Below are 23,683 nucleotides of genomic sequence, written 5' to 3' on the forward strand. Positions count from 1 at the left end.
GATCAGTCATCATGTTTGTTTTTCAGCTCGATCACAGAGTTCAGTCGATACGTGGATGGGTGCTTTTTACATAATCAGACCACCTACAGTTAAGTGATTATCATGGTCTGGTTGAAACTAACAGCTCATGACTGTGGAAAGACGAGCGTGGGTCAATAGAACATCCATCACATGTACTCGAGCAGGACTTGGCTATTATTTGACGTGAGGCTGCAAAAGGGTCCTTCACTCGACCTGAATGACTTTGCCTGAGGTCTTGTCTGGCAAAGGGAGGGTCGACAAAAACTCTTTGTTTCCATCAGCTCTCAGTGCACAGTTCCTCATGTGCACTTAATTTTCACGCCTAATCAGATGTTTACATAATGGAGCCAGTAGACTGATCTAAGAGCACATGGTCTTTGCTTTGTATGAGTTCACAATACTAAACAAACAGAGTGATGAACATGTAACAGAGTCTGTGAAATAAAGGTTTGAAGGTAAGAACCAAGACTCCAAGTCAATGATATTAATCCTTAAAGACCCAGAACTTTTTATGTTTCAACATTTAATCTTTCTGAAGTCATTTATCAGCATTTACTAGCCCGCCCCCCGGAGGTTTATTTCTTTGTTTGATTGTTAACACTCTAGCAGCAAAACTCTTGGTTGAATTAATACCAAATTTGGTTTATAGATTACCAGTGACCCAGAATAGATCTCAATATATTTTGGGAACAGTAGGTCAAAGTTACAATTTTTTATGAATTTTTTTAAAAATCTTTTTTTTTTTTTTTTTTTGCCATTTACTTATAATGGGTTAAATTTCAAATGTCTGTAGCAGCAAAACTATTGTTTGAATTCATACCAAATTTGGTTTATAGATTACAAGTGACCCAGAATAGATCTCACTATATTTTGGGAACAGCAGGTCAAAGTGACAATTTTTTTTGAATTTTTAAAATCTTTTTTTTTTTTTGCCATTTACCTATAATGAGCAAAATTTCAAATGTCTGTAGGAGCAAAACTGTTGGGTGAATTCATACCAAATTTGGTTTATAGATTGCCAGTGACCTAGAATAAACGTCATTATATTTTGGGAAAAGTAGGTCAAAGTTTCAATTTTTTATGAATTTTTACATTTTTCCCCCATTTACTTATAATGAGCAAAATTTCAAAAGTCTGTAGCAGTAAAACTATTGGTTGAATTCATACTAAACTGACTTTATAGATTGCCAGTGACCTAGAATAGATCTCAATACATTTTGGGAACAGTAGGTCAAAGTTCAAAAATATTTTTATTAATTTTCTAAAATCTTCCCATTTACTTATAATGGCTGAAATATGTGCAAGGGGTGGGGTTTGTTGTGCCTGGCACCATTTGTTATCATAATATCCTTTGCATTTTGCATTTTTCAGTGAAAATCAGGTATTTTCCTATATTTAATTTACCAACCATGTGGTTGTTCATAAAAACTCAGAATAAAATCAAAGATTATCAAAAAGGAGAAAACTGATGAAAATGTGACTGCTCCAGTAAAGTATATCATTAACTAAACATAAAAACAAATATCTTGAAGAACAACAATTTGTTAAAAATGGGTTTTATTGGTGAATCAATGCTGCATAAGATTAAAGTGTTCCCACATTCACTATGGAGCCTCTGAATGTCCAAATGGGTCATGTCTGATGTCACTGAAAAGCTGAGAAACTGTGTTTCACCTGAAATATTTATACGTATTGATCATATTAGTGGTTCAGAAGTTATTAAACATTTTGGATCAGTAGATGTGTTCTGTCGTTGGTGGTTGTTTTGGTCGTTACTAAACATATCTTGGTGTTAAGAACAGTAATTACATTTTGTACCCACAATGCAACTAAAACTAACCAAAATCTCAAAAATAAAGGTAGGGATGATTCTAAAATAAACCTAAAACCTACACTTAACTGAAACCTTAAACTGAAAAACTAAAAAAAAAACTAAATTGCCCACAGATATTTAAGATAATTAGTCAAACCATTACACGTAGCGTGATAAACAACAACAACAACAACAGTAAGAGGAATTAACTAAAGGTATCCCTGGATTTTAAAAACTCTCTATATATCATGTAATCCTCAGTCACATTTGAGCTTTAACATGTTTTAACTTTAATATTCATCCATAAGGTACAGCTGAAGTCTGCATGAGGCCACAAATACATGACTGGAGTCACAGCTTTTTCCACAAATGGACCACATGCTGTAAGAGCAGGATGTGGGCTCAGAGACTGTACATGGGATCGGTATGTGCTGCCTCATTTTACAGTTCTGTGAAAGACCTACTTTGTTTTTGTTTCACATTGAGCTCAAGCCTCCCTGACCTGATGCTCAGCTGATGATTTTGTCCGTCTGTGGTATGCCTGGTGGCTCCTTCACTTGTCACACTGGTATGCAGGGTCACAGATTTGTTTTTCCAACCGTAACTGAAAACCTTTCATGCAAAAATAAATCATGACGTGTGCTATTTTTAAGGAAAGTGATTTGTCAAGGTGTGTCTGGGGTGTAATTGTTGTCACATAATGAGGTAGTTTTGGGTGTACAGCTACGTCTATTAGTGTTAACGTTTTAGTTTAGTAGTTTTTAGTTCAGTTTAATGTGTTTATGGTTTTTATTAGTCAATCAAACATATATCACACACTGATGCTCTAGATCACAGGTGTCAAACATGCGGCCCGGGGGCCAAATCTGGCCCGCCAAAGGTTCCAATCTGGCCTGTAGGATGAATTTGAAAAGTGTAAAATTTCCACAGTCTTGATTTGAATTAAGCAAAAAAAATAAATAAAAAATAGCTTGAATTAAGGAAAAAATCTTGAATTAAGCAAAATAAATAAATAAATAAATAAATAAATCTTCAATTAAGCCAAAAAAATCTGAAATTTAGCAAAAAATCTTGAATTAAGCAAAAAAAATCTTTAATTAACAACTTCAAATTTTTTTCTCTGTTTTAGTGCAAAAAAATAACATTAAATTACAAAAATATTTACATTTACAAACTATCCTGTGACAATAAAATGTGAATAACCTGAACAAATATGACCAACCTGAAATATCTGAATGAAAATTAAGCATGATTTTAGCAATTTTCTGCCCGTTACTAAGTGTTTAGTGTCTTTGTAGATCTGATCCATAATACACATGTAGAAATGATAAGTTGAGGCAGAATATTGTTAAAATTGCATTTATTTTTCTCAAGAAATTTCATTTTTTTTCAGGTTATTCACATCTTTTTTGTTTGGATAGTTTATAAAAGTAAGTATTTTCATAATTTAATGGGTTTTTTTTGCACTATAACAAAGAAAAAATTTTGGAGTTGTCATTATTTATAGGTTATTATGGTATTATTTCACTGGTCCAGCCCACTGAAGATAAAATCGGGCTGAATGTGGCCCCTGAAAGAAAATGAGTTTGACACCCCTGCTCTAGATAAAAGACAAAACATATAAAAAGTACAATGAATAATTACAGAAGCAGAGATTTACTATCCAAATGTTGTAGTCCAACTTTAGTTTTACTGGTTTAGTAAAGTTGTAATGACTACACATATGCATTTTTCACTTTTTGTATTAAGATCCAACCTGGATATATGTGAAGTATGTACAGCAGTAAAAACAAAAGTGTAAGTGAAAATACAGCCTCTATAAAGTGGTCGTATTTAGTGTCTCCTCCCTTTGCACTTAACATGTCTTTAACCCTTTTCTTCAGACAATATAGGATTTATTGCATTAATTTTCAGATATTTTATACCAGGTGTCATTCAACACATGTCAGATGTTTATAACTGTCTGTGCTGCTTCTTTTCATTGGGGTCAGGGGTCACACTAAATTGTGACTTTAACATTTACAACCCATTAGTTGATGTTAATGCTTATAATACACTGACATTAATTGATGTATCATACTACTTAAAAATGTATAAATCCGTTGAATTAGGAGAATGATTATTAGATTAACCAGCTGAGACATATTTGCCACAGCAGTAATCATCAGTTAAATGCAATTTGGGGCTATTTGTTAGTATAATTGTATACTTCAGCTGCTTGGATATTACTTCACCTCCTCAATTATTCACTTGAAAACACCCATGAAGGAATCATTGCCTTAACCCAACAGAGGAGTCTTATGCACAGGAGCAGATCTACTGACTATTGTCCCTTCCCCCATTCCCTCTGGGTATCATGATGACCAAATGCATGTTTTGTTGTTTTTTGTCCTCTAAAATAGAATGAAAGCTTTGCTCTTCCAATTTTCTGTCTATATGAGCAAGATTTCCACCTTAATTTATCCATTAGGCTATACATGACCTCCACAATCACAAATACTTAGACTATAACATACAGAAAAAGTTTATATATATATATATATATATATATGTATACCTACAGGGTGGGGAAGCAAAATTTACAATAGTTTGAGGCAGGGGTTGAAAGACAGTGTATGACCAATTAGTTTATTGAAAGTCATGAGAATTTATTTGCCACAAGAAAATTTGCATAATAGAAAATGTTGTTATTCTATGTGTCCTCCTTCTTTTTGCAATAACTGCCTTCACACACTTCCTGAAACTTGTGCATGTGTTCCTCAAATATTCGGGTGACAACTTCTCCCATTCTTCTTTAATAGTATCTTCCAGACTTTCTCATAATAGTTTTGCTCATAGTCTTTCTCTTCTTTACATTATAAACAGTCTTTATGGACACTCCAACTATTTTTGAAATCTCCTTTGGTGTGACGAGTGCATTCAGCAAATCACACACTCTTTGACGTTTGCTTTCCTGATTACTCATATGGGCAAAAGTTTCCGAAAAGGTATGGATAATAGTGTTAGGTATGATTATGACATCAATATATGTTTGATTTCAAAACAATTGACATAGTGCCTGCTGAGAAAAAACAACTAAATGTTCATTGTAAATTCTGCTTCCCCATCCTGTGTATATATATATATATATATATATATATATATATATATATATATATATATATATATATATATATGTATAGTGCCATTTCTGATCGATATGACTGATCTGAGAACATGACATTATACAACAAACTACCCCATTTCCCATTATTTATTGTTTTTTTTTCGAGTACAACAAAAAGTCAATATGAAAACATTAGTAGAATAGAAAGACAGAAGACATGCAAAACATTGGTTTCTTGTACTGGTTTTTGTATTTTGAGATCCAGGTGTGGTTGGTATGGGGATCGCCATTGGTTCTGGGGGGGTGGGGTTTATACTTTGTGTGTCACAAAATGTATCATAAAATGTGAATTTCTTTCTTTTTTTGTATTGTACTTTTGGAGAGGCACAATGAATATAAATACAAAATTGATTAAACAAAAAAACATTGGTTGCTTGTGTTGCATATTATTAGAGCTCATTTCTAGATCATTTGTATTCAAAATAGGCACCAAATTCTGACCTAGAAAAGGGAAAATATATGTTCTAAAAACAAGGTTGACATTCTTGCACTGCCAAGAAATTTTTTTCCATCAGCATTTAAAACTACAAAAAAAAACCCCAAAAAAAACAGATTAACATCCCCAAAATAGGTAAATTTCCCTTTCTTGAATATCTCTTTTTGCAGTGATAGAACAAAGGTGGTAAAATAATGTATTGCGTGTGATTAAAAACAACATATGGACACATGAAAAAAATTAATGTTGGTCATTTTGTTTCCTGTCACATAAAATATCAATGATTTTATTAAACTATCTGATCAATTACTGTGGGATATCCAGCTTTCCTATGTATGCAAAAAAAAGAAAGGCTTTATTTTCGTTAATTTACATCTGATCCTCTATAGTTTAACCAAACACAGCTCTTCCTTTGACTGAAAAATAAATGCAGGATGTGTTGAAGATTTCCACTCAACCATCTGGTCCATAAAGTAAGAAACACAGTAAAGAATAGAGTAGATATAAACCATAAACACAGCCATAACATTAGGTTCAATCTGTGTCCCAACAAACTCTATAGGAAAGTCAGAAATACAATTAATAAATTATTTGTGTCTTGTGCTGTCCTCCAGACTAAACTACAGATGTTTAATAGTAACATCTGCATTAATCTGACATGTTTACATAGTGCATGACTCTAGGACAGATGTTCATCAATGTGATCTATCTTTACTAAATAAACAAATAAAGTATGTGGCTCTATTAGCATCCACACAGTCAATACTGATTACACAGATTACATAACACACAGTTCAACCAGTCTGGACCTCTTGGATTATTATAGATTAACTTGTGTTTCTCTGCGACAGGGTGATGGATCTTAGTTACAGGGCTGCAGATTAAAATCATTCTATCTTTCCAGTTGTTCTTAGAAGCACATGCAGAAGCTTAAAGGAAAACCAGTGTTAGTGTTAGTCCATCTGTGTAAAGTGTAATATAACTCTTCTGTTTTCACACTTGACCTGAGGGGATTTGAGCTTCTGTTCTCTCTGCAAATAATTTACAACCACTATGTAAAGTAGTAGCTAAATATTACACAAATAAGAGGAAAACAGAAACTTCTCACTTTGCAGCTAAATGTTTGTATGTAAAACTAAAGAACACTGACATTACTACTGCCAGATCAGTTAAAAAACATTCAAAGCAGACGACTGGCAATGACTTTCTGACATGAAATGACATAAAATATGTCAAATATCCTCCACATACCTGAAATATTCATCAAACTTTGAGCTGCATGGGGTATAGCAACATATAGTTTAGTTTTTCCTTCTATAATTGTTGAAACTGAACAACTCATTGTAAAAAAAAAAAAAAAAAAAGAAAAAAAGAAAAAAACAAATTTAGCTGAATTAACTCTGGGCCTAAAACATTGCAGGGAAATAACTGTGAACGTGGGATTAAAATGTGATGATTGTGTGATATATTGGCCTCTAATTGTTGAATAGTGATGTATAAGTGATGAATAAATGTATAATAAACTGTAACAGCTATTCTGATACTTTTGTTATTCAAAGAAGCTACATGTAAACCTCATTTAACAGTATTTTTATTATATGAAAAATGTTACAGCATTGTGCTGTTTTTTGCATCTTACTTCACATATTTTGACTCGAAACAAACATCTTATCATATTCACTTTTTTATTTCACCGAGTCTTACACCACTAAACTAGCCCGTCAAAGGGTTAAATTCAAGACATTGGATGAATTGGTGAAATGCAAAAATTACACTGAAGATATTAACAGTCACGAATGTTAATATCACTTTAGCTCAGTGGCCACATGCAGCCCAACTTGAGATCAAGTGGGTCAGAGCAGTAAAATAATAGCATAATCATTTATAAATAATACCTAAAAAAAAAAAAAAAAAAGTTAAAAAAAAAAAAAGTAAAATTACACACTGACAGTGTTTAAATTTACAAACTGTCCTTTCACAATAAAATGTGAAAACTCTAAACTACTATGAACAACCTAAGATTTCTTTAAAAAAAAAAAGAAAAAAAAAAAGAAAAACAAATGGAATCTTAACAATATTATGCCTGTAATTAAATGTTTTGTGCCTTTGTAGATTGATTGATTTCTACTTGATTTCTATTGAAATGCAAAAGATATTATTGTACTAAATTGTGATAAATCACTTAGGAAAGGTTAAGTGTAGAGAAAATATTTACAAGTTGCTACAAAAATAGTTCTAAGTCTTTAAGAATCATCATTATTGACTTAGTGTGTGGGTGTATTAACAGTCATGTTGTACATTATACTTACAGCTGTGATCTGTGAGTTGTAATGTATTGTTTAAATTGTACTTTTTTGAAATTGAGTTCTTATTTATGGGTTATTATGCTATGTTACTGTAGTTGTGTTTTGTTTTAACTCTCTCCTCCCTCCTCTCTTTCTGTCCGTCAATCACTGCAGCTCATTAGGCTGATTGCCTCCACCTGTGTGTCACCTGATCTGGCCAATCAGCCTCCAGAAGAGTCACTATGACAGCAGCACAGCTTCCTGCAGCTCTGTCCATCTGCTGCTGCTGGAGTGGTGGGACACTTCGTACCTGCTAAAGGCGGACTTAGAACCTACATGGAGTTGTGTTAGTTCACTTTTTGATAATACTTGTAAATTCTGTGTCTCTTAACATCTATCCTTTGGAGTTGGTGGGATTAGTTATGTTGTCTACTCCATACTCTGCACATTAGGTTAGTTGGTGCCATACTCTGTATAGTTTTGTAAAGTCTTTTTTTTTATTTTGTCAGTCAGGTCTTTTGTTTCTTTTTGTTTTGGTTAAGTTCATAGTTTCTACTTGATTTTATCACTTTTATTTTCTTTGGCACAACCACCTATTGTCTCACTCTCCCCCCTTTGTTGTTTGTGAAAGTCTTTAACTTTGAATTTAGCCCCTTTATTTGAAACCTGTATTACTGAAAATCACTTTATTTGGTCACAGATGCTTTGAGTTTTCTTAATTGTTGTTATCCCTATTTTATTACAGTTGTTAAAATTGGGTTATAGGGCTAAAATTTACTTAGGGGGTCAACTGAGTGGCCATTTTTGTCAAAAAAAAAAAAAAAAAAATTGTAAGAAATGCATAGAACTGTGTTGAAATTATGCTAATGCATTTGTGCACAGACTACTGATATTATTTGACAGTGGAAGCTATATTTTCAGAAATATTGGATTTTGAATAGCACATGTATGTGAAAACTTTTGCTGGTGGACAGACGTGACATTACCCATGATGATCTGGTCAGTACCAGTACTTTATTAGGAATAAACTTATAGACTTACTATTGCTAATTATCCTCTTATTCATAAATGTTAGTATTGTGGATCTAAAACAATAACAGCTGACACAAAAACACAAAATGTGGCAGTGGACGGATGTGACATGGTTGTTCCGGATCCCATCATACTGATGGTCGGTAGCCATGTCACCATTTACACTAATGATCCCTGTGCAAAAACTAGGATTAGAATTATTTATTGTATAGTTTATCATCATACTAAAGAGGAAATAACAATATAGAATTATTTCTTTATAAAAATGCTTATTATTAGAAAACGGTTGATTTAAAAAGTGACGTGACATTCTTAATGTATGTATTAGCGTAACATAAGCAGGATGGATCAGCACCATACTCCATATTGCAACCTGTAAAAATAAAACATGTGATATGTAGTATATAATCTTGTAAAAAAAATTGGGGAATCTAAAAGAATAGAATATTTGTTTTTCAGGTCAATTCAGTTAAAATATAACTTGGCCATTTGTGACATGAAAATATAGCTTTAATTGTGATGAAATTGGACATTTTTGAGCTGAAAACATAGTTCATATGACTATCAACATGTTGCAACAGAACTGAAATCCTGTAAATTTGCATAACTTGCATTTACCAACACAAAGTTCCGTTGGGGATTCACTTAAATTGATTTCTTATGCACAAAGACAGAAATAAGACCTTTAAGCAAATTTATAACATGTTATATTATATGGTCTAGCCCACTTGAGATGAAATGGGTTCTATGCACAGCCCCACTATTACCTGAACTTGACGTGGCTCCTTTGTTTCCTGTCTTTCATTATTGGACACACTGATTAATCCAGGTGTGTTTAATTAATCAGTCACAACAAAAACTAGCAGACACACCTGGATTAATCAGTATGTCCAATAATGAAAGACGGGAAATAAAGGAGCCATGTGAAGTTCAGGAACCAGTGGGGCTGTGCATAGAGCCCATTGTGCTGTATGTGGCCCCTGAACTATGATGACTTTGACACCCCTGTTCTAAGGAGAATACAATTTGGTATGTGTTTAAATATTTATATAAATACCAGATTTCTTATTTTTCTCTTATGTTTAATTTTTCACTTGTTTGTGGCTGTCTTTTTCTCTGTCCTTGCTTATTGTATGCTGCTGCTGTTAACTGTGAAATTTCCCCATGGTTGGATAAATAAAATCTTATCTTTAACTGAAATGTACATTTACACCCATATGTGTCATAACGGGGGGGGAAAGACCACAGTACTGAGGAGAAAAAATTAAAAGTTTATTTAACAAAAAATGAAAACAACACAATGAAAAAACCTAACACCAACTAAAGCAAAAACAGAGTCCATAAAAAACATACAAAACCTGGGTCAGAGTCCTTGGATAAGATGAGTGAATGTCCGGGTTATGGAATGGAAAGAGGAGAATGGAAAGAAATGGACCAGCGCTGCATAGCTGCAAACCAAAGCCTTAAATAGGCCAGAGATAATTGGCTGCAGCCATGCAGCGCCAGCAGGTGAGTCAGATGAATGTAATCAGGAGAAGGAGAAACTGAGGGTCATACAGACACAGGTCCATGACCAAAAGGGAAGAGCTGAAAGTCACACAGGCACAGATCCTGACAATATGTTCAGGCCTGGTTTAACCCATTACACTCCAACATGACCTTCAGACCTTGAGTTCATCTCATGTCCTCACATTAAACCATAATCTGGCTTAACGAAAAAGCAGTGGACAAGCTAAAAAGTACAATGGTGTTTTAGGGCCACACAAGAAAATAAAAACACTTGTCACTATGAGAAAAAAATCAAAAAATATTGAAATAAATCCCGTAATTTTACGAGAATAAAGTGGAATTCAAAAAGAGTCATAATTTTATGAGAATAAAGTTGTAGTTTAAAAAAAAACTCTTAAAAATAATGTCGTATTTTGAAAATAAATTTGCAATAGTGCGATTAAAAAGTCATGATTTAGAAATTGTAAGCCTTAAATCTTGTTGAAGACAGATATTGCAGTTATAGTGAATGCAACAAGCAAAGCAGCAACTTTACTTCTTTTGGACCAGTCAACTAATACTAACGTGTTGATGGTGGGCGGGGCTAATAGAATCAGTATTTCACCATGTGTAAACCCCAAATGAAAGTATAACCTCACAAAATGTTCTAAATTCTGCATTATATGACTTTATTCTTGTAATTGATGATATTTCCCACTTGTTTTTAAACTACGTCATTATTCTCAAAATATTACGACTTTATTCTTGCAAAATTATGACTTTTTTTGTATTCGACTTTCTTCTCATAAAATTACTGGTTTTATCCAGATATTTAACGATTTTATTCTCGTTGTAACAAGTGTTGTTTTTTTTTTTTTAAAACATATTTATTCATCATTTTTTGGTGCAGATTTAAGTTACATTGAACATTTGAATATTCAGTTTCAGAGGCACTAAACATGTCCCGTTCTTCCCATGCTCTCACCCTCCCAGTCCTGGTCCTACATGACACACTTGATGATAATAATAAAAAATAACAAAGCACTCATAGAACAAAAAATGTAAAATAAAAAAAGAATAAAATAAAGTTTAAAAAATAATTAATTATTTATGTCTCTATCTATTTATTTATTTAGTTAGTTAGTTAGTTACAGGACAGTGTGTATTGGCATTAGTCAAAGATACATGTACCAGATTTAGCAGAGAAGCTAATTTCCCTCTGTTGTCCTGAACAAACGACTAACATAACAAACATCACTTAGATTACAAAGTCATAATGTACTGGAGGAAAACTGTTAAACATGACAGATATAGAAAAGTCTGCTCAGGTTGAATGGCTTCAGCCAAATACATAAAACTGGGCTTACATTCTGAAAATACACTAACTTTCCTAGAGCAAGAATAAGATATAAAAGACAGAAGATGAAGGAGAGAAGAAGACAAAGAGAAGAAAAAAGAGAACAAGAATAATAAATAAATAAATAGATGAATAGACTAATTGTGCAATTGCAAACCAGACATTGAAAAAAGTACAAGAAAAAAACTATTGATAGAACTAACCACGACAGTTTATACAATACATGTGTGCAGAGGTTAGAACAGTAATTAATCAAAAATTTAAAAAAAGAAAAATATTAACCCTTTCATACATAGTTGTCACTACGGTGGACAGCTATTCGTTTTTTATTATTCTTTTTTTTTTTTTTTTTTCATTATTTTCATTATTTTATTTTTTTATTTTTATTTATTTATTTATTTTAATTGAAAAAAAAAAAAAAAAGTGGACAGCTATTCTGCAGCTGTTCTCTTGTATAGTCATGGGTTTTGTTGTTTCAGTTCCATATCAGCCAAAACAGTGGACGCTTATGCACCTCCCATACACTGACATTTATACCATTACTGTAACGTTGCTATTCTAGATAAACCTGATTTGCAGTAACATGTTTCAGTGTAAATCAGTTGCTTGTTATTGTTATTAGACTGCAATTAACAGTTTTTCTTTAAACAAAAAGGTTTTTTTTTGGAATGTTATCTCCATAAAGTGAGTACTGACTAGCATTAGAATATGTTAAAATGTGAGAAAACATCAGATTAGCAGCATTAAAGATGTTTCTAATTTCATAATTTTCACACAGTATATCAGTATATATATAGTTCTTTGCTTCTAAAATTAATGCAAGGTGTCCAGCTGAGTGAACATTTTTGCAAACCCATGAAAAATAGGTTCATAAAAAAATTTTTCAATTGCATTGTTTTTTTTTTTTCATGTCTAAAGAGGAATAAAAACACTCAGGAAAAACTCTTGATTAAGGTTCTCCTAATTTATGCATGAAAGGGTTAAAAAAAAAATAATAATAATAAAAGAAAATAATAAAAGAAAGAAAAAAAATAGCCTAAGAGACAAATCTGCTTATTCCCGATTATATCTGTGTTTTGATTTTCTTATGTGTCCCTAATACACCGTGGTAAAAAGGACATGCCCATCCAGTCTTGGTTGGGTAAATCATGGGGCTCTTTGTACAGAGGGGGACACAAAGAGGGCGGATGCTGGGGGCGGTCCCTGGCCCCTCAGGCTCCGCCCCTGTGCATAATCAGCCGGTTCCATTGAAAGGACTAGACGGCAGGACGCACGGCTCCACACACGGGACCCGCACTGACGGACCGACCCAACAGAATAGGACCCCGCACAGACTGCACAGAAAACACAGAATAACACAGTAGAATGTCTCCTGTCCACTGCTGCTAGAGTCTGCTCTGGAACGGGACAGGAAGGAGAACTTTACTTCATCCTAACAAAGCGGATGGAAATCATTTGGGAATACAGCTTCCTCTCCTCCGCCACTGTGGTACCCTGAAAGCAGACTACAAAAACAACACAACTCGGGGCTCCGCTCACCATGGACACTTTCTTTTCAGAGGTAAGTTGCTTTTACGCGTGAGCCGTGCGTAATGACGGCGCATTTTTACGTTTTCCAAACACATTGACTATTGCATGATTTTGGAGCCGCGTCGGTCTTTGTTTTGCTTTCCCATGCTGTGTTGGGTATCCCCTGGCCCGACCCATAGCTACTTTCAGTCTCATACCACTTTTTTTTTTTTTTTCCTATCACTAAAAACAGCACCTTTCCTCCCTTACATTTGTTTATTTATTTATTTTTTTTTTCCAGTTTGGTCTTTGTGCTTCCTTCTCATCCTGGTGTCCTTGCACTGGGGCTGTACCTACAGGATGCAGCTTTAGTGGAAACTTGATTCTTACAATGTTGTTTAATGTGCCAACAAGACTCAGACAAGACACATTAAAGTTAAAAATAAGAAAAGAATCTAGTCAAGGTTATCAGGATAAGACAACAGGTCAACATCACTTCCATTACCGGTGTCTTTTCTCTTAAAATGCATCCTGTTTTATGGTTTATTTGTGTATTTCAGTGTGTAACACCCTATAAAAGAAGAGGTTGTGCCCACGGTCCGATGTGTCATCTCCAAACCAGACAAATGCATACAATCACTTACTGGGCTTATGTGGAGATGCATAGGTCTGATTTGTCATTCAGCTCTGAGTCACACACACACACACACACACACACACACACACACACACACACACACACACACACACACACACACACACACTAAGTGAAAGACAGACAGTGTGTCAGGTCTAATATGTGAAGTGGATCTCCTCTGGTCCATTCACCTGCCTGATCCTCCAGGATGTGGATTATCCTGTTTCCATCTGAGCTAAGACTTTCTCATCCATTTAATAGCCTCACAGTTGTAAAAGTTGTAACTCGTGCATGTAGGTTTTACACAATACTATGTTATAATTAAGTTATCTGTTGAAAGAGGTAACTTTTTCTAATAAAAAAACACAGATTTTTTAATATTTCTAACATAAAATTGGTTAAAAACAACAATAATCCTCAATAAAATATTACTTGTTGGTGAATTATATCCATAAGTAAAATCAGTGGACTTCTAATTTCAGTTTTTTCTTCTTATATAAACCAGCTATGCAGCAAACAGATTGAGATTTACTGGATTTTGGGTTATAATCTGGTTTCATTACAGTGATATGTTTTGCAGAGAAAGGTTATTAACCCTTTGATGCATGAATTATGAGAACCTTAATCAAGATTTTTTTTTTTTTTCCTGAGTGTTTTTATTCCTCTTCAGGCATGAAAAAAAAACTATGTGATTGAATTTTTTTTAAATGGAGTTACAAAAATGTCCACTCAGATGGACACCATGTGTTTAATTTCTGAAGCAAAGAAACATGTATTTAAAACACAATATCAGAAAGTAATATACTGTGTGAAAACTATGAAATAAAAACATTTTTAATGCTGCTAATCGGATGTTTTCTCACATTTTAACATACTCTAAGACTAGTTATTATTTACTTCATGGAGATAATATGCAAAGAAACCCTTTTTTTAAAAAAGGAAATTGTTAATTACAGTCTAATAACAACTAGCAATTGATTTACACTCAAACATGTTAGTGCAGATTAGGTTTATCAAGAACAGCAAAGATACAATTATGGTATGAATTGCAATGTTTGGGATGATGCATAAGCATCCACTGTGTTGGCTGATATGGAACTTAAACAACCAAATCCATAAATATATAAGAGAACAGCTGTAGAATAACTGTCCACTGTAGGGACCACTATGCATGAAAGGGTTAAGTCATCTCAGCTCAGTGAAGTGCATTATTATTGGTGTGGATCCATTATCAACTTTGTGACTTTTTACACCTGGCTGATTGTTTTTGTTATATGTAAGGTATTGTATTGCTTTTTCTCCTGCAAAAGAAGTTAAAAAACATGTGTAACTGTTATCACTGGCTACGTGAGCCTTTATTTTGACTTCCTATGTATACAGGTAGACCAGTCTGACCACAATACAGTAACAAGACAACACAGGAAATAAACGCAGACAAACCTTCACATAAACCGAACTTCACTGCATGCGATGAATACTGGTATTATTCGACGCTGTTGCTGTTGAGATGGCTTGTGTTTCAGCTGTGAGTGTGATACATACGCTCTGGTGCAGGTTATTAGAGAGTGAATGAATGAAGTGTCCTGGTTTCTCACATAACTTTTGGGTTGAGGAGGGAAGCCAGCGTCCTGAATGTCGCAGTCCTGAGTGTTCACTGTGGATTTAATTAAGCAGGAATTCTGGGATGGAAGTAAGATGAGGATTAAACTCAGTGGAAACAAGTGCAGCAGGATAAATCTTAGGCACGATTCATTAGTGTGTCCGGTCAATCCAGCCTCTCCTGACAGCTAACGCGATGTGGACGTTGGAGCATAAATCATGAATCTGTTCAGCTTCTTGGAACAGTTTTATGGAACATATAACTGGAGGTGCATTTACATCAACATATTTAATTTGTCAAAATTTCATGATGGAAACTGGTTTTGGAAATCCCAAAATTAAAAAAAAAAAAGCCTGCTTGTGGAGATTTTTGCTATTTCCCACGAAAGAGTAAATCATGTAGAGGGAACGGAGATGTCTTAGAATAAATTCTGATATGGTGATCATTTAAATCGTGATTGATCAACTGACTGATCAATTGTTTGCATCATTATATATTACTATAATTTGCGAAAACATGTCCAACAGTGAATACAAAATAGACATTACAACTATTTTAGATGGAAAATGACAACATAATTCTCTGCTTCTTCTACTCTGTTTATTAGACATGTAAAATAGCCTACAGTGCCACCTACTGGTAACACAATGCAATCATTGGAATGCACTGGATTTCCATTTATGTTTTTGTGACTTTTTAGCATTAGAATCAGCTTAATTTGTCAAGTACGTAAACACATACAAGGAATTCTTTGCCGGCAGCTCTTCTCTCTCTAGTATAAGATGAATAAAAGTCTAAGAAAAAAAGGAAAGAAAGAGATGAAGGAAACTATATAAACTCTTTATAGATAAAACAGAGGTGTCGACTTATACACAGTAATAGTGAAGCATGAAACAAGATGCATCAAGAAATAAACAACACAAAATGCAAAAATTAAGTAAAAGTAGTGATAAGGTGACAAACCACACAAAATGAAAATCATGTAAAAGATGTAAAAAGGCTTAAAAAAAAAAAAAGCAAGACGAAACATCAAAAAGATGACAATGACATAAAAGATACAACAAGATGAAAATGACTTAAAAAATGAAAATGATGGGAGAAAGTTTGGAAGCTCATGTCAGTTTGTGAGTTTGTTGCCCATAAAGGAAAGATGGATAGCCATATTTGCTTTGTGTTTTATAGTGACTACAGACGTACACTGTTCCAGGTTTGCTCTTATTCCTAAAAAACAGACAGTGTTCCTTATAAGCAGTGAACAGAGCTAATGAAAATGAGTGTTCCAGTAGTATTCCTGTCCATAGGGCAGTGTTTCTCAAACTGTGGTGCGTGAAGGCTTGCCACTCCTGGTTGTTTTTTTGTTTTTTTTCTTCAGGTTAGAACATGTAGCAAGTGGAACTAATGTTTTAGCATTGGAGCACCCTGGACTCATTTTAGGGATGTACAACAAACCAATCTACTGCCATCTGTCACTAGACTAGACAAAGAATTTAGGTTTGGAGAATGGACAAGGATTTTACTGGAAAGGAAAAATGTGCAACGTGTCTGTTTTTGCATTTTGTGCAGTTTGCTACAGTTTAATGTTCTGAGATGTGCAATGTAAATCGGCTCATTGCAGCCACTGATATTGCTCAAATGTTCATCTTTGTTACCGAAATGTGCTTGTCGTTCCAAAAAAAAAGTAACCTTATTGTCATAGATGTAAAACAATTGCACATTTCCTATTTTTATTTGGAAAAATATTGTCTCAGGGAGCAGTCTGGTTGTGTTTACTTGTATTGTTCAAGCAAAAATCTAAGTTATTTTTAATTTGAACAAAAAAATATTCAAGGAAAAGCAAAAAGTATGGTTACAATATTGATGTTTCTTTCAGTAGAAGCTATAATTGCACCACTGTTACAATGTTGTTGGGGTTAAGGGGAGGTCTGGAGATTTTTCATCCTCCAAAGGGGGGCCACACAGAAAAAGATTGCGAACCCCTGCCAAAGGGAAAGACGTTGATAACAGTGTTTGGGAGGTGCAGAGTTACAGCAGGGGCAGGTACATGTGCTCAGAGGTTTATCCTGAAAGCCCATCCTGTCCATCAGTGTGACCTTTCCTTTCAGGAGCTGACAGAACACCATAAAACCCTCAGTGCCGCCGCCTTTAACTCCACACCCCGTCCATCCTCTGAAGGGATGTGAGCCACTAAACACACATCAGCACTAAGTATGTGTCACAAATCTTGTCAGTGACTTCAGAATTCTGCCAGACTGAAGGATAAAAAAAAAAAAAACCCAATAGATCACACACAAACACACAATAATGGGCAGTAACAAGAACCATGTAACTATATGAAGTTAAATGACAAAATACATGTTGGAGACTAATTAATAATCACTGACAGGATGTTTATACAAACTCTATATAATGACAAAAGTTGGTACTGATTTTTAGGTGAAACTCAGTTGTAGATTTCACAGTTATTTTGATACTCAACAGTTCAGTTCAACACTTACTTGGTTTCTTGCAAAGTGAGAGTAAATTTCATTCATTCATAATATATTCAGTGTAAAAATGTTTTCTCTTTTAAGGTTGTGGGAATGATATTGGTTTATTAACCTACTATCATTGTCATATTAGCCTTTAAAAATCCACTGTGTTTGAAATGCTAACAAATGTAATTGTAATCTGTATTGATTACACAGAAAAATATGTTTTAAATTACAGTCACTAAGCAAAACTTAATCATACTAAATTATTACATCTGAATATATTTGTTTTAATGAAAATAACACAACACAAACCAGAAGAACAAATTGGAATGCAAATCCATCAAGAGTCAGATGATGATGTATTGAAGAAATTGTGCTGTTGTGAGGTTTACATTTTGTGTTAATACAGTCACATCCATAAGAATTTGGACAACGACACATGTTTAGTAATTTTGTCTCTGTACACCATCACAGTGGAATGAAATGAAACAAGAAGATGGGATTGAACTGTGGACTTTTAGCTTTAACACAGGGGTTTTAACAAAAATATTTCATTAAACATTTAAGAATTACAGCCCTTTATATATATATATATATATATATATATATATATATATATATATGTGATATGATATTTTTTATATAAATGGGTTATTATTATTATTATTTTTTTCGTAATTAATTTTTTTTTTGCCATTCAATAAAAGACATTTGCATCTAGTACATCATATATACATGTATTACACATCTATTGTCTGCTCTAAAGGCCAAAATAAAATTTTTGTTTTATGTCCAAACACTGAAATGGAAGGCAGATAACCCAATAAAAGAAAAAAAAAAACTATGTACAAGTAGGGAGGGATCTTTTCCATACAACGCAATCATTGACTTGTGAAAACAAAATCAGGCCTATAGGATGTGACATAGTTGAGTATGGATTGTTTTAATACTAATATGAAAGTCTTTGCAGTTTTATTGCCCAGATTAAAACATTTGGCAAAAAAGTCATCAAAGAGTAGTATGAATTAACTTATGTTGAAGTATTTAAAATAATTACATTACTTATTTTTACTAGTCAGCTGTAACCTGTTAAATCTGAAATGTTCCTAATGCTGCACAGACAGAAAATAATCTGTGTGATATTTTCTGCTTCTGTGAAACACCCAGTGGACTCAGTTGAATCCATCTACAGTATGTGTGTTTCTAAACTTGGTGATCAGTTCCTTTATAGCTGCAGCTGCTGGACACTGTAGAGTCACACGAGGACCTTTCCATACCCGTTAACGCCTTACGTTACACACCAAATTCCTTCCTCTCAGAGATATTCTGACATAGGGAATCCCAGATTCCCAGCCGTGACCCCTTAAATTCCCGGTCAAGGCCACGCATTGTAGAGCTGTGGAGACGAGGTTTAGGTTTCACACCATCACCACCTCTACCACACACACACCGGCCTCAAACATCCCTCACAGCCCTATGTCTCAGTCTTTGAAGCCGGAGCTGTGGATCGGCATGCGTTGTAAGCATTCTGTGATGAAATGGGTAATGTGAGAAACCTGCTCTTCAGAGTGGACTATTTTTCTCTTCCGATGGCCGGGTCTTTTCTGCCCAGTTGTCATTTCCTCCAGCTGCCCCTTTTTAGTGAGCTGAGAAGACATCCGAGATCTCTTCACTTCCACCCATACAGAAGTCTGATGGAATGAGGAAGGAGGTCAGGAAGTAAAGTTTAGATGGAGGAAGGAAGGAAAGGCCCAAAAGTGGCTAATGGGTCCAGTGCCTTTGAATCCTTTCTAAACTTCTGTCTGAACTGTTAATAAAGTGGTTATTGTGTGGATCATAATGACCAATTAGGGATTTTCTGACAATGCTCTTGAGAATGTTGAGTTTTAAACGTTGTGGTGAATTAACAGGGCTGTTTGTTTACGAACAAACAGAACAAGTATTATTACAGTGGTGCTTTATGTGTGCGTCAGCAGAACGGCTGCAGCTTTGGTACAGTCTGGAGGTGGTTTAATCTGTCACAAGTGTGCTGAGACTAATTACCAGCAGGCATTGTCTGACCACACACCAAATAACACAGATAATCCTTCCTCTAATGACACAGAATCCCAGTGTTTGGGGACGCGATTTCGCTAACGTCAGGTAACAATACAAGAACATGTTACATTAGGATTTTCCACTGTAATACAACCCAAACATTTTTCTACTTTGCAAATCTGGTGAATGCTGTGAAATTTAGATAATGATCTAATTGTTTTTTTTTTTTTTTTTTTTTTTTTTTTTACCTGGCTAGCTTGTGTTTGCATTTCTTGTGTCTCTTTCGGTAACCTGACCCTTGTCTATCAGCGCTGACCTTCTCACGGGGAGCTCGGTGCTGTGATAACCTCCTGCTGACACCATGGTGTTTACTTTGGCTTTAACATGCTACATCTCTTTGTCTTTAGACAAAGGTCTTTTGACAGTTTACCATATCACTCACTAACAAATAATTCAGGACTTTGGGCTTCTATTAGCTGATATCACGCAGACAGGTGCTGTATGACGTGACATCTCAGCTTTATCACATCACAGAGGTCTGTTTCTGTCGCCTTCTCATGTTAGGATCAACTGCAGATGAGGGTTAGCTCATTCTATGTGCTCATAAAACAAATAACTGATGTTCAATATTCTCTTTGACACCCATCCTTCCTGTTACGTGTGTGCTGTCTTTATCAGAACAGTCCAGGATGTGTCACTCCCTCAAAAATAAAAGATAATAAATCACCTTAAAGCTTTGGATAAATCTTGAGTTTGCAATGTCAGCAAGATCCATGATGGTGAGGAACATTCCCAAACTGTTTATTTAAGAGAAAGTGAAGAAATAGGTGTGTAGTCATCCAAGGTATTCTTAAAAAAACACTTCTGACATAATGATTTGTGGAGGAGATGGTAGGGCTGAGTGCTTTATCTGACTATAAACTCTGCATATTTGCATCATTTTGGACCAACATTATTACAACATTATGCAGATGAAGTGAACACACAGCTGCTCTACATATAGTCTAATAATCTAGACTATGGTAACCTAATTTGTCTGTTGGACTCATAATGCATCAAGAACTTAACTCCTCAGCATTTGCATAAACCAGACTCATTACATGTTGGAGTTCAGAAGCTGCTGATGGGCTTACAGTAATTCTTTGTCATTATTCTTCCAGCAGCAGCAAGATAATATATTAGCCAAACTTGGAAAGTTACTGCAGACAGAACACTTTATGGTAGACAGAAACTGAAGTATCTTTATAAAATGGATAAGATAAACTCAGTAGCCTAAGAACCTGTGGAAGTGACATTGATGCTACAAACCCAGAGGTTAGTACAGTGCTCTCTATAAAATATTGTAATGAGAAGGAAAATTTTAATAGTGCTCTTATTTGTTTTTTTTTTAATGATATAATCTGTATACTCCTCTGAAAAGTATAATCTTATTAACAAATGTCTTTGTCAACAGAAAACCATAAATGACATGTTGATCATACTCTGCACTGACTGTGTTTGGTCACATGTATCGTAGGTGTCCATACATTTCTCCTCCTGATCAAACTGTCACTAAATGAGATCAGTCCTCTTACTTCACCCCCACCCCCCACCCCCCCGCCGCAGTTTTCAACATTTTTATGTATTTGTCCAGGATACTTGTCTGGAGAAAATTAAAGCCGCTGTTGATCAGCTGACCTCATACAATAAAGGTCGTCACCTTGACTGCCCTACCTTAGCGACGCTGTGAGCTGGTAATGAGTATAGCTTAAATCCTCTTGGTGCAGAGGTCTCGTCTGGCAGCTTAATAACAGCCAACCTGTGATTACTGCTCCCAGCCCAGATGTTGACTTTCCTTTTTTAGCCCCCTATGATTACTGCGCGCAGAGGCAGCCTATTACGCCTTGGATTTTGTCTGTCGGCACACACTTGCCTGTGTATTAAATTTTAAACATGTTGCAACAGTCACATGGGAGTTCAGCCTGAGGTAGAAAAAAAATATAAGAAAGTATTTGTTGGCTGGCTCATGATTAGATCACCTCTGTAATTGTAATTTAAGGACTAATTGGCAGGATGAGCACCCTGCCAGGTTTCAGTACACTTCCGAGTGTAACTGGCACCTCTGTGATTTACAGAACACAGCATGGCACAACCCACAGTCCTGACCTGTAAACAGATTCCCATCCCGTCTGTTTTATTAGACATGAGTATGTGTGTTCATGCCTGAGGCTGACACGTACATGTGGAAAAAATGTAGGAGTTAACTGATTTTTCATGAAACTTGGTGGAACGGAAGAGAGTGGGCAGAAGATGAAACCATACATTTTTGAAGCACTGTATTTTTTTTTTTATTTTTTTTGACTTCAAAAATATTTCAGACGTCCTCCTGTGTAACTTAGAATCGTAACATTCATTCATTGTCTGTAATTGGAGGGCGGTGGGTTGAAGCTGGGGTTCACCCTGGACAGGTCAGCAGTTCATCATGGTTCTGACATGAACAACAAACAAACACAGACAGTTTATTGACCAATTAACCTATCAAGTCACATGTATTTAGAATGTGAGAGGAAGCCAGAGTACCCACAGAGAACCCACATGGGCCAGAGAAACATGTAAATTCTGGGGCCCGGGGCCTTCCTGCTGTGAGAGAACAGCGATAATGACTACATCATGTGCCACATATTGAAACAATTGATTTTAAAACAATAAACTGTTCTTGAACTGGTGTCTATATTATAAAAGCCAAGTGGCCTCTGTGTGTGTGTGTGTGTGTGTGTGTGTGTGTGTGTGTGTGTGCGTGTGTCCAAGGATTCACACAAAATTCGGAAAGAGCTGACTGCTGCAGTTTGGCATACTTATGTATTTTTGGTCAAGGAAGACAGTAGCGAAAATGGCATGTTGATAGGACCAATATTTCGGGAGATATTAGTAATTTTGGAATACAATAGCTGTACAATCACGTTGCTATGGCCAGAACGCTTTGGCGGTGACTGCTGTACAAATGTGGTACAGCAAGCATGAATACACAACAGCATAAAAACTACCACATCTAGAACCTGTAGATTCCCACATCCCTACATTGGACTGTTTAATGACTCAAAAGCATGTTGGACATAAATATACATAGTTAGTATGGATATAGTGTGTGTAGTACATACGGATATGAGTGTTAAGACAGAGTTAGTGTCACTGTAACACCAACCTATGGCATCATTAAAGGGGGAAAACATAGGTCCAAATACATGATCTGTTTGTCATTCATTTGTATTGTGAACAAAAATTAGAGTGAACTTTTAGCCTTGATGGAGGGTTCTATTCTCCAAGTTTGCTTCTCGTTAAACAATGTGCTACATTTCCTCTGATGTCTGGCTCACAGGATGTTCTCTGCTGGATAATCCCACTATTGGGCAACTATTTTCATCTTCATTTTCCTCCGTACACTATTTGTTAATGTTTTCAAAGTCTCCATCGATACCTCAATAAACAACAAGTTGTAACTGCAAGATGAAAATGGTAAGTTTTAGCCAAGACAGTCTTTTTATGGCATTTGATTTTGCAGGGATATTTGTTCACGTCCCCAAATGTGCCACTAAAACATTTCCTCCTGCAATTTTATAAAGAGACTGTCACTGTGCCCCGTCCTTGGCCTCACCTAAAAACAAATGTGAAAGAAGTACATTTTAGTCAAACAAATGAGGAGGGTCATTTTACACACAGTATATCCCAGTAATAGTAGATGGTCCCATACTTAACCCAAAACATCCACTGGCGACCAAAACCATCTACTGATGGAAACGGTTTAATACCTGTTGATCTGCTAATCCTATCAGTACATGTAGATAATTAGTGTAA

The 23,683-nt window shown here is 35.1% G+C and overlaps 1 protein-coding gene across 1 annotated transcript in view; it reads left to right on the top strand.

Annotated features, from left to right (window-relative positions):
• The first annotated feature begins 12,877 nt into the window (after window positions 1–12,877).
• Window positions 12,878–23,683, top strand: part of myo10l3 (myosin X, like 3) — a 100,110-nt gene continuing 89,304 nt past the window's right edge. Inside the window, 1 exon segment of the mRNA XM_030124661.1 lies at window positions 12,878–13,159. Coding sequence (XP_029980521.1) covers window positions 13,139–13,159 — 21 coding nt within the window. The 5' untranslated portion in view covers window positions 12,878–13,138.

The sequence above is a fragment of the Sphaeramia orbicularis genome, chromosome 21, assembly GCF_902148855.1.
Source record: "Sphaeramia orbicularis chromosome 21, fSphaOr1.1, whole genome shotgun sequence".
NCBI lineage: Eukaryota > Metazoa > Chordata > Actinopteri > Kurtiformes > Apogonidae > Sphaeramia > Sphaeramia orbicularis.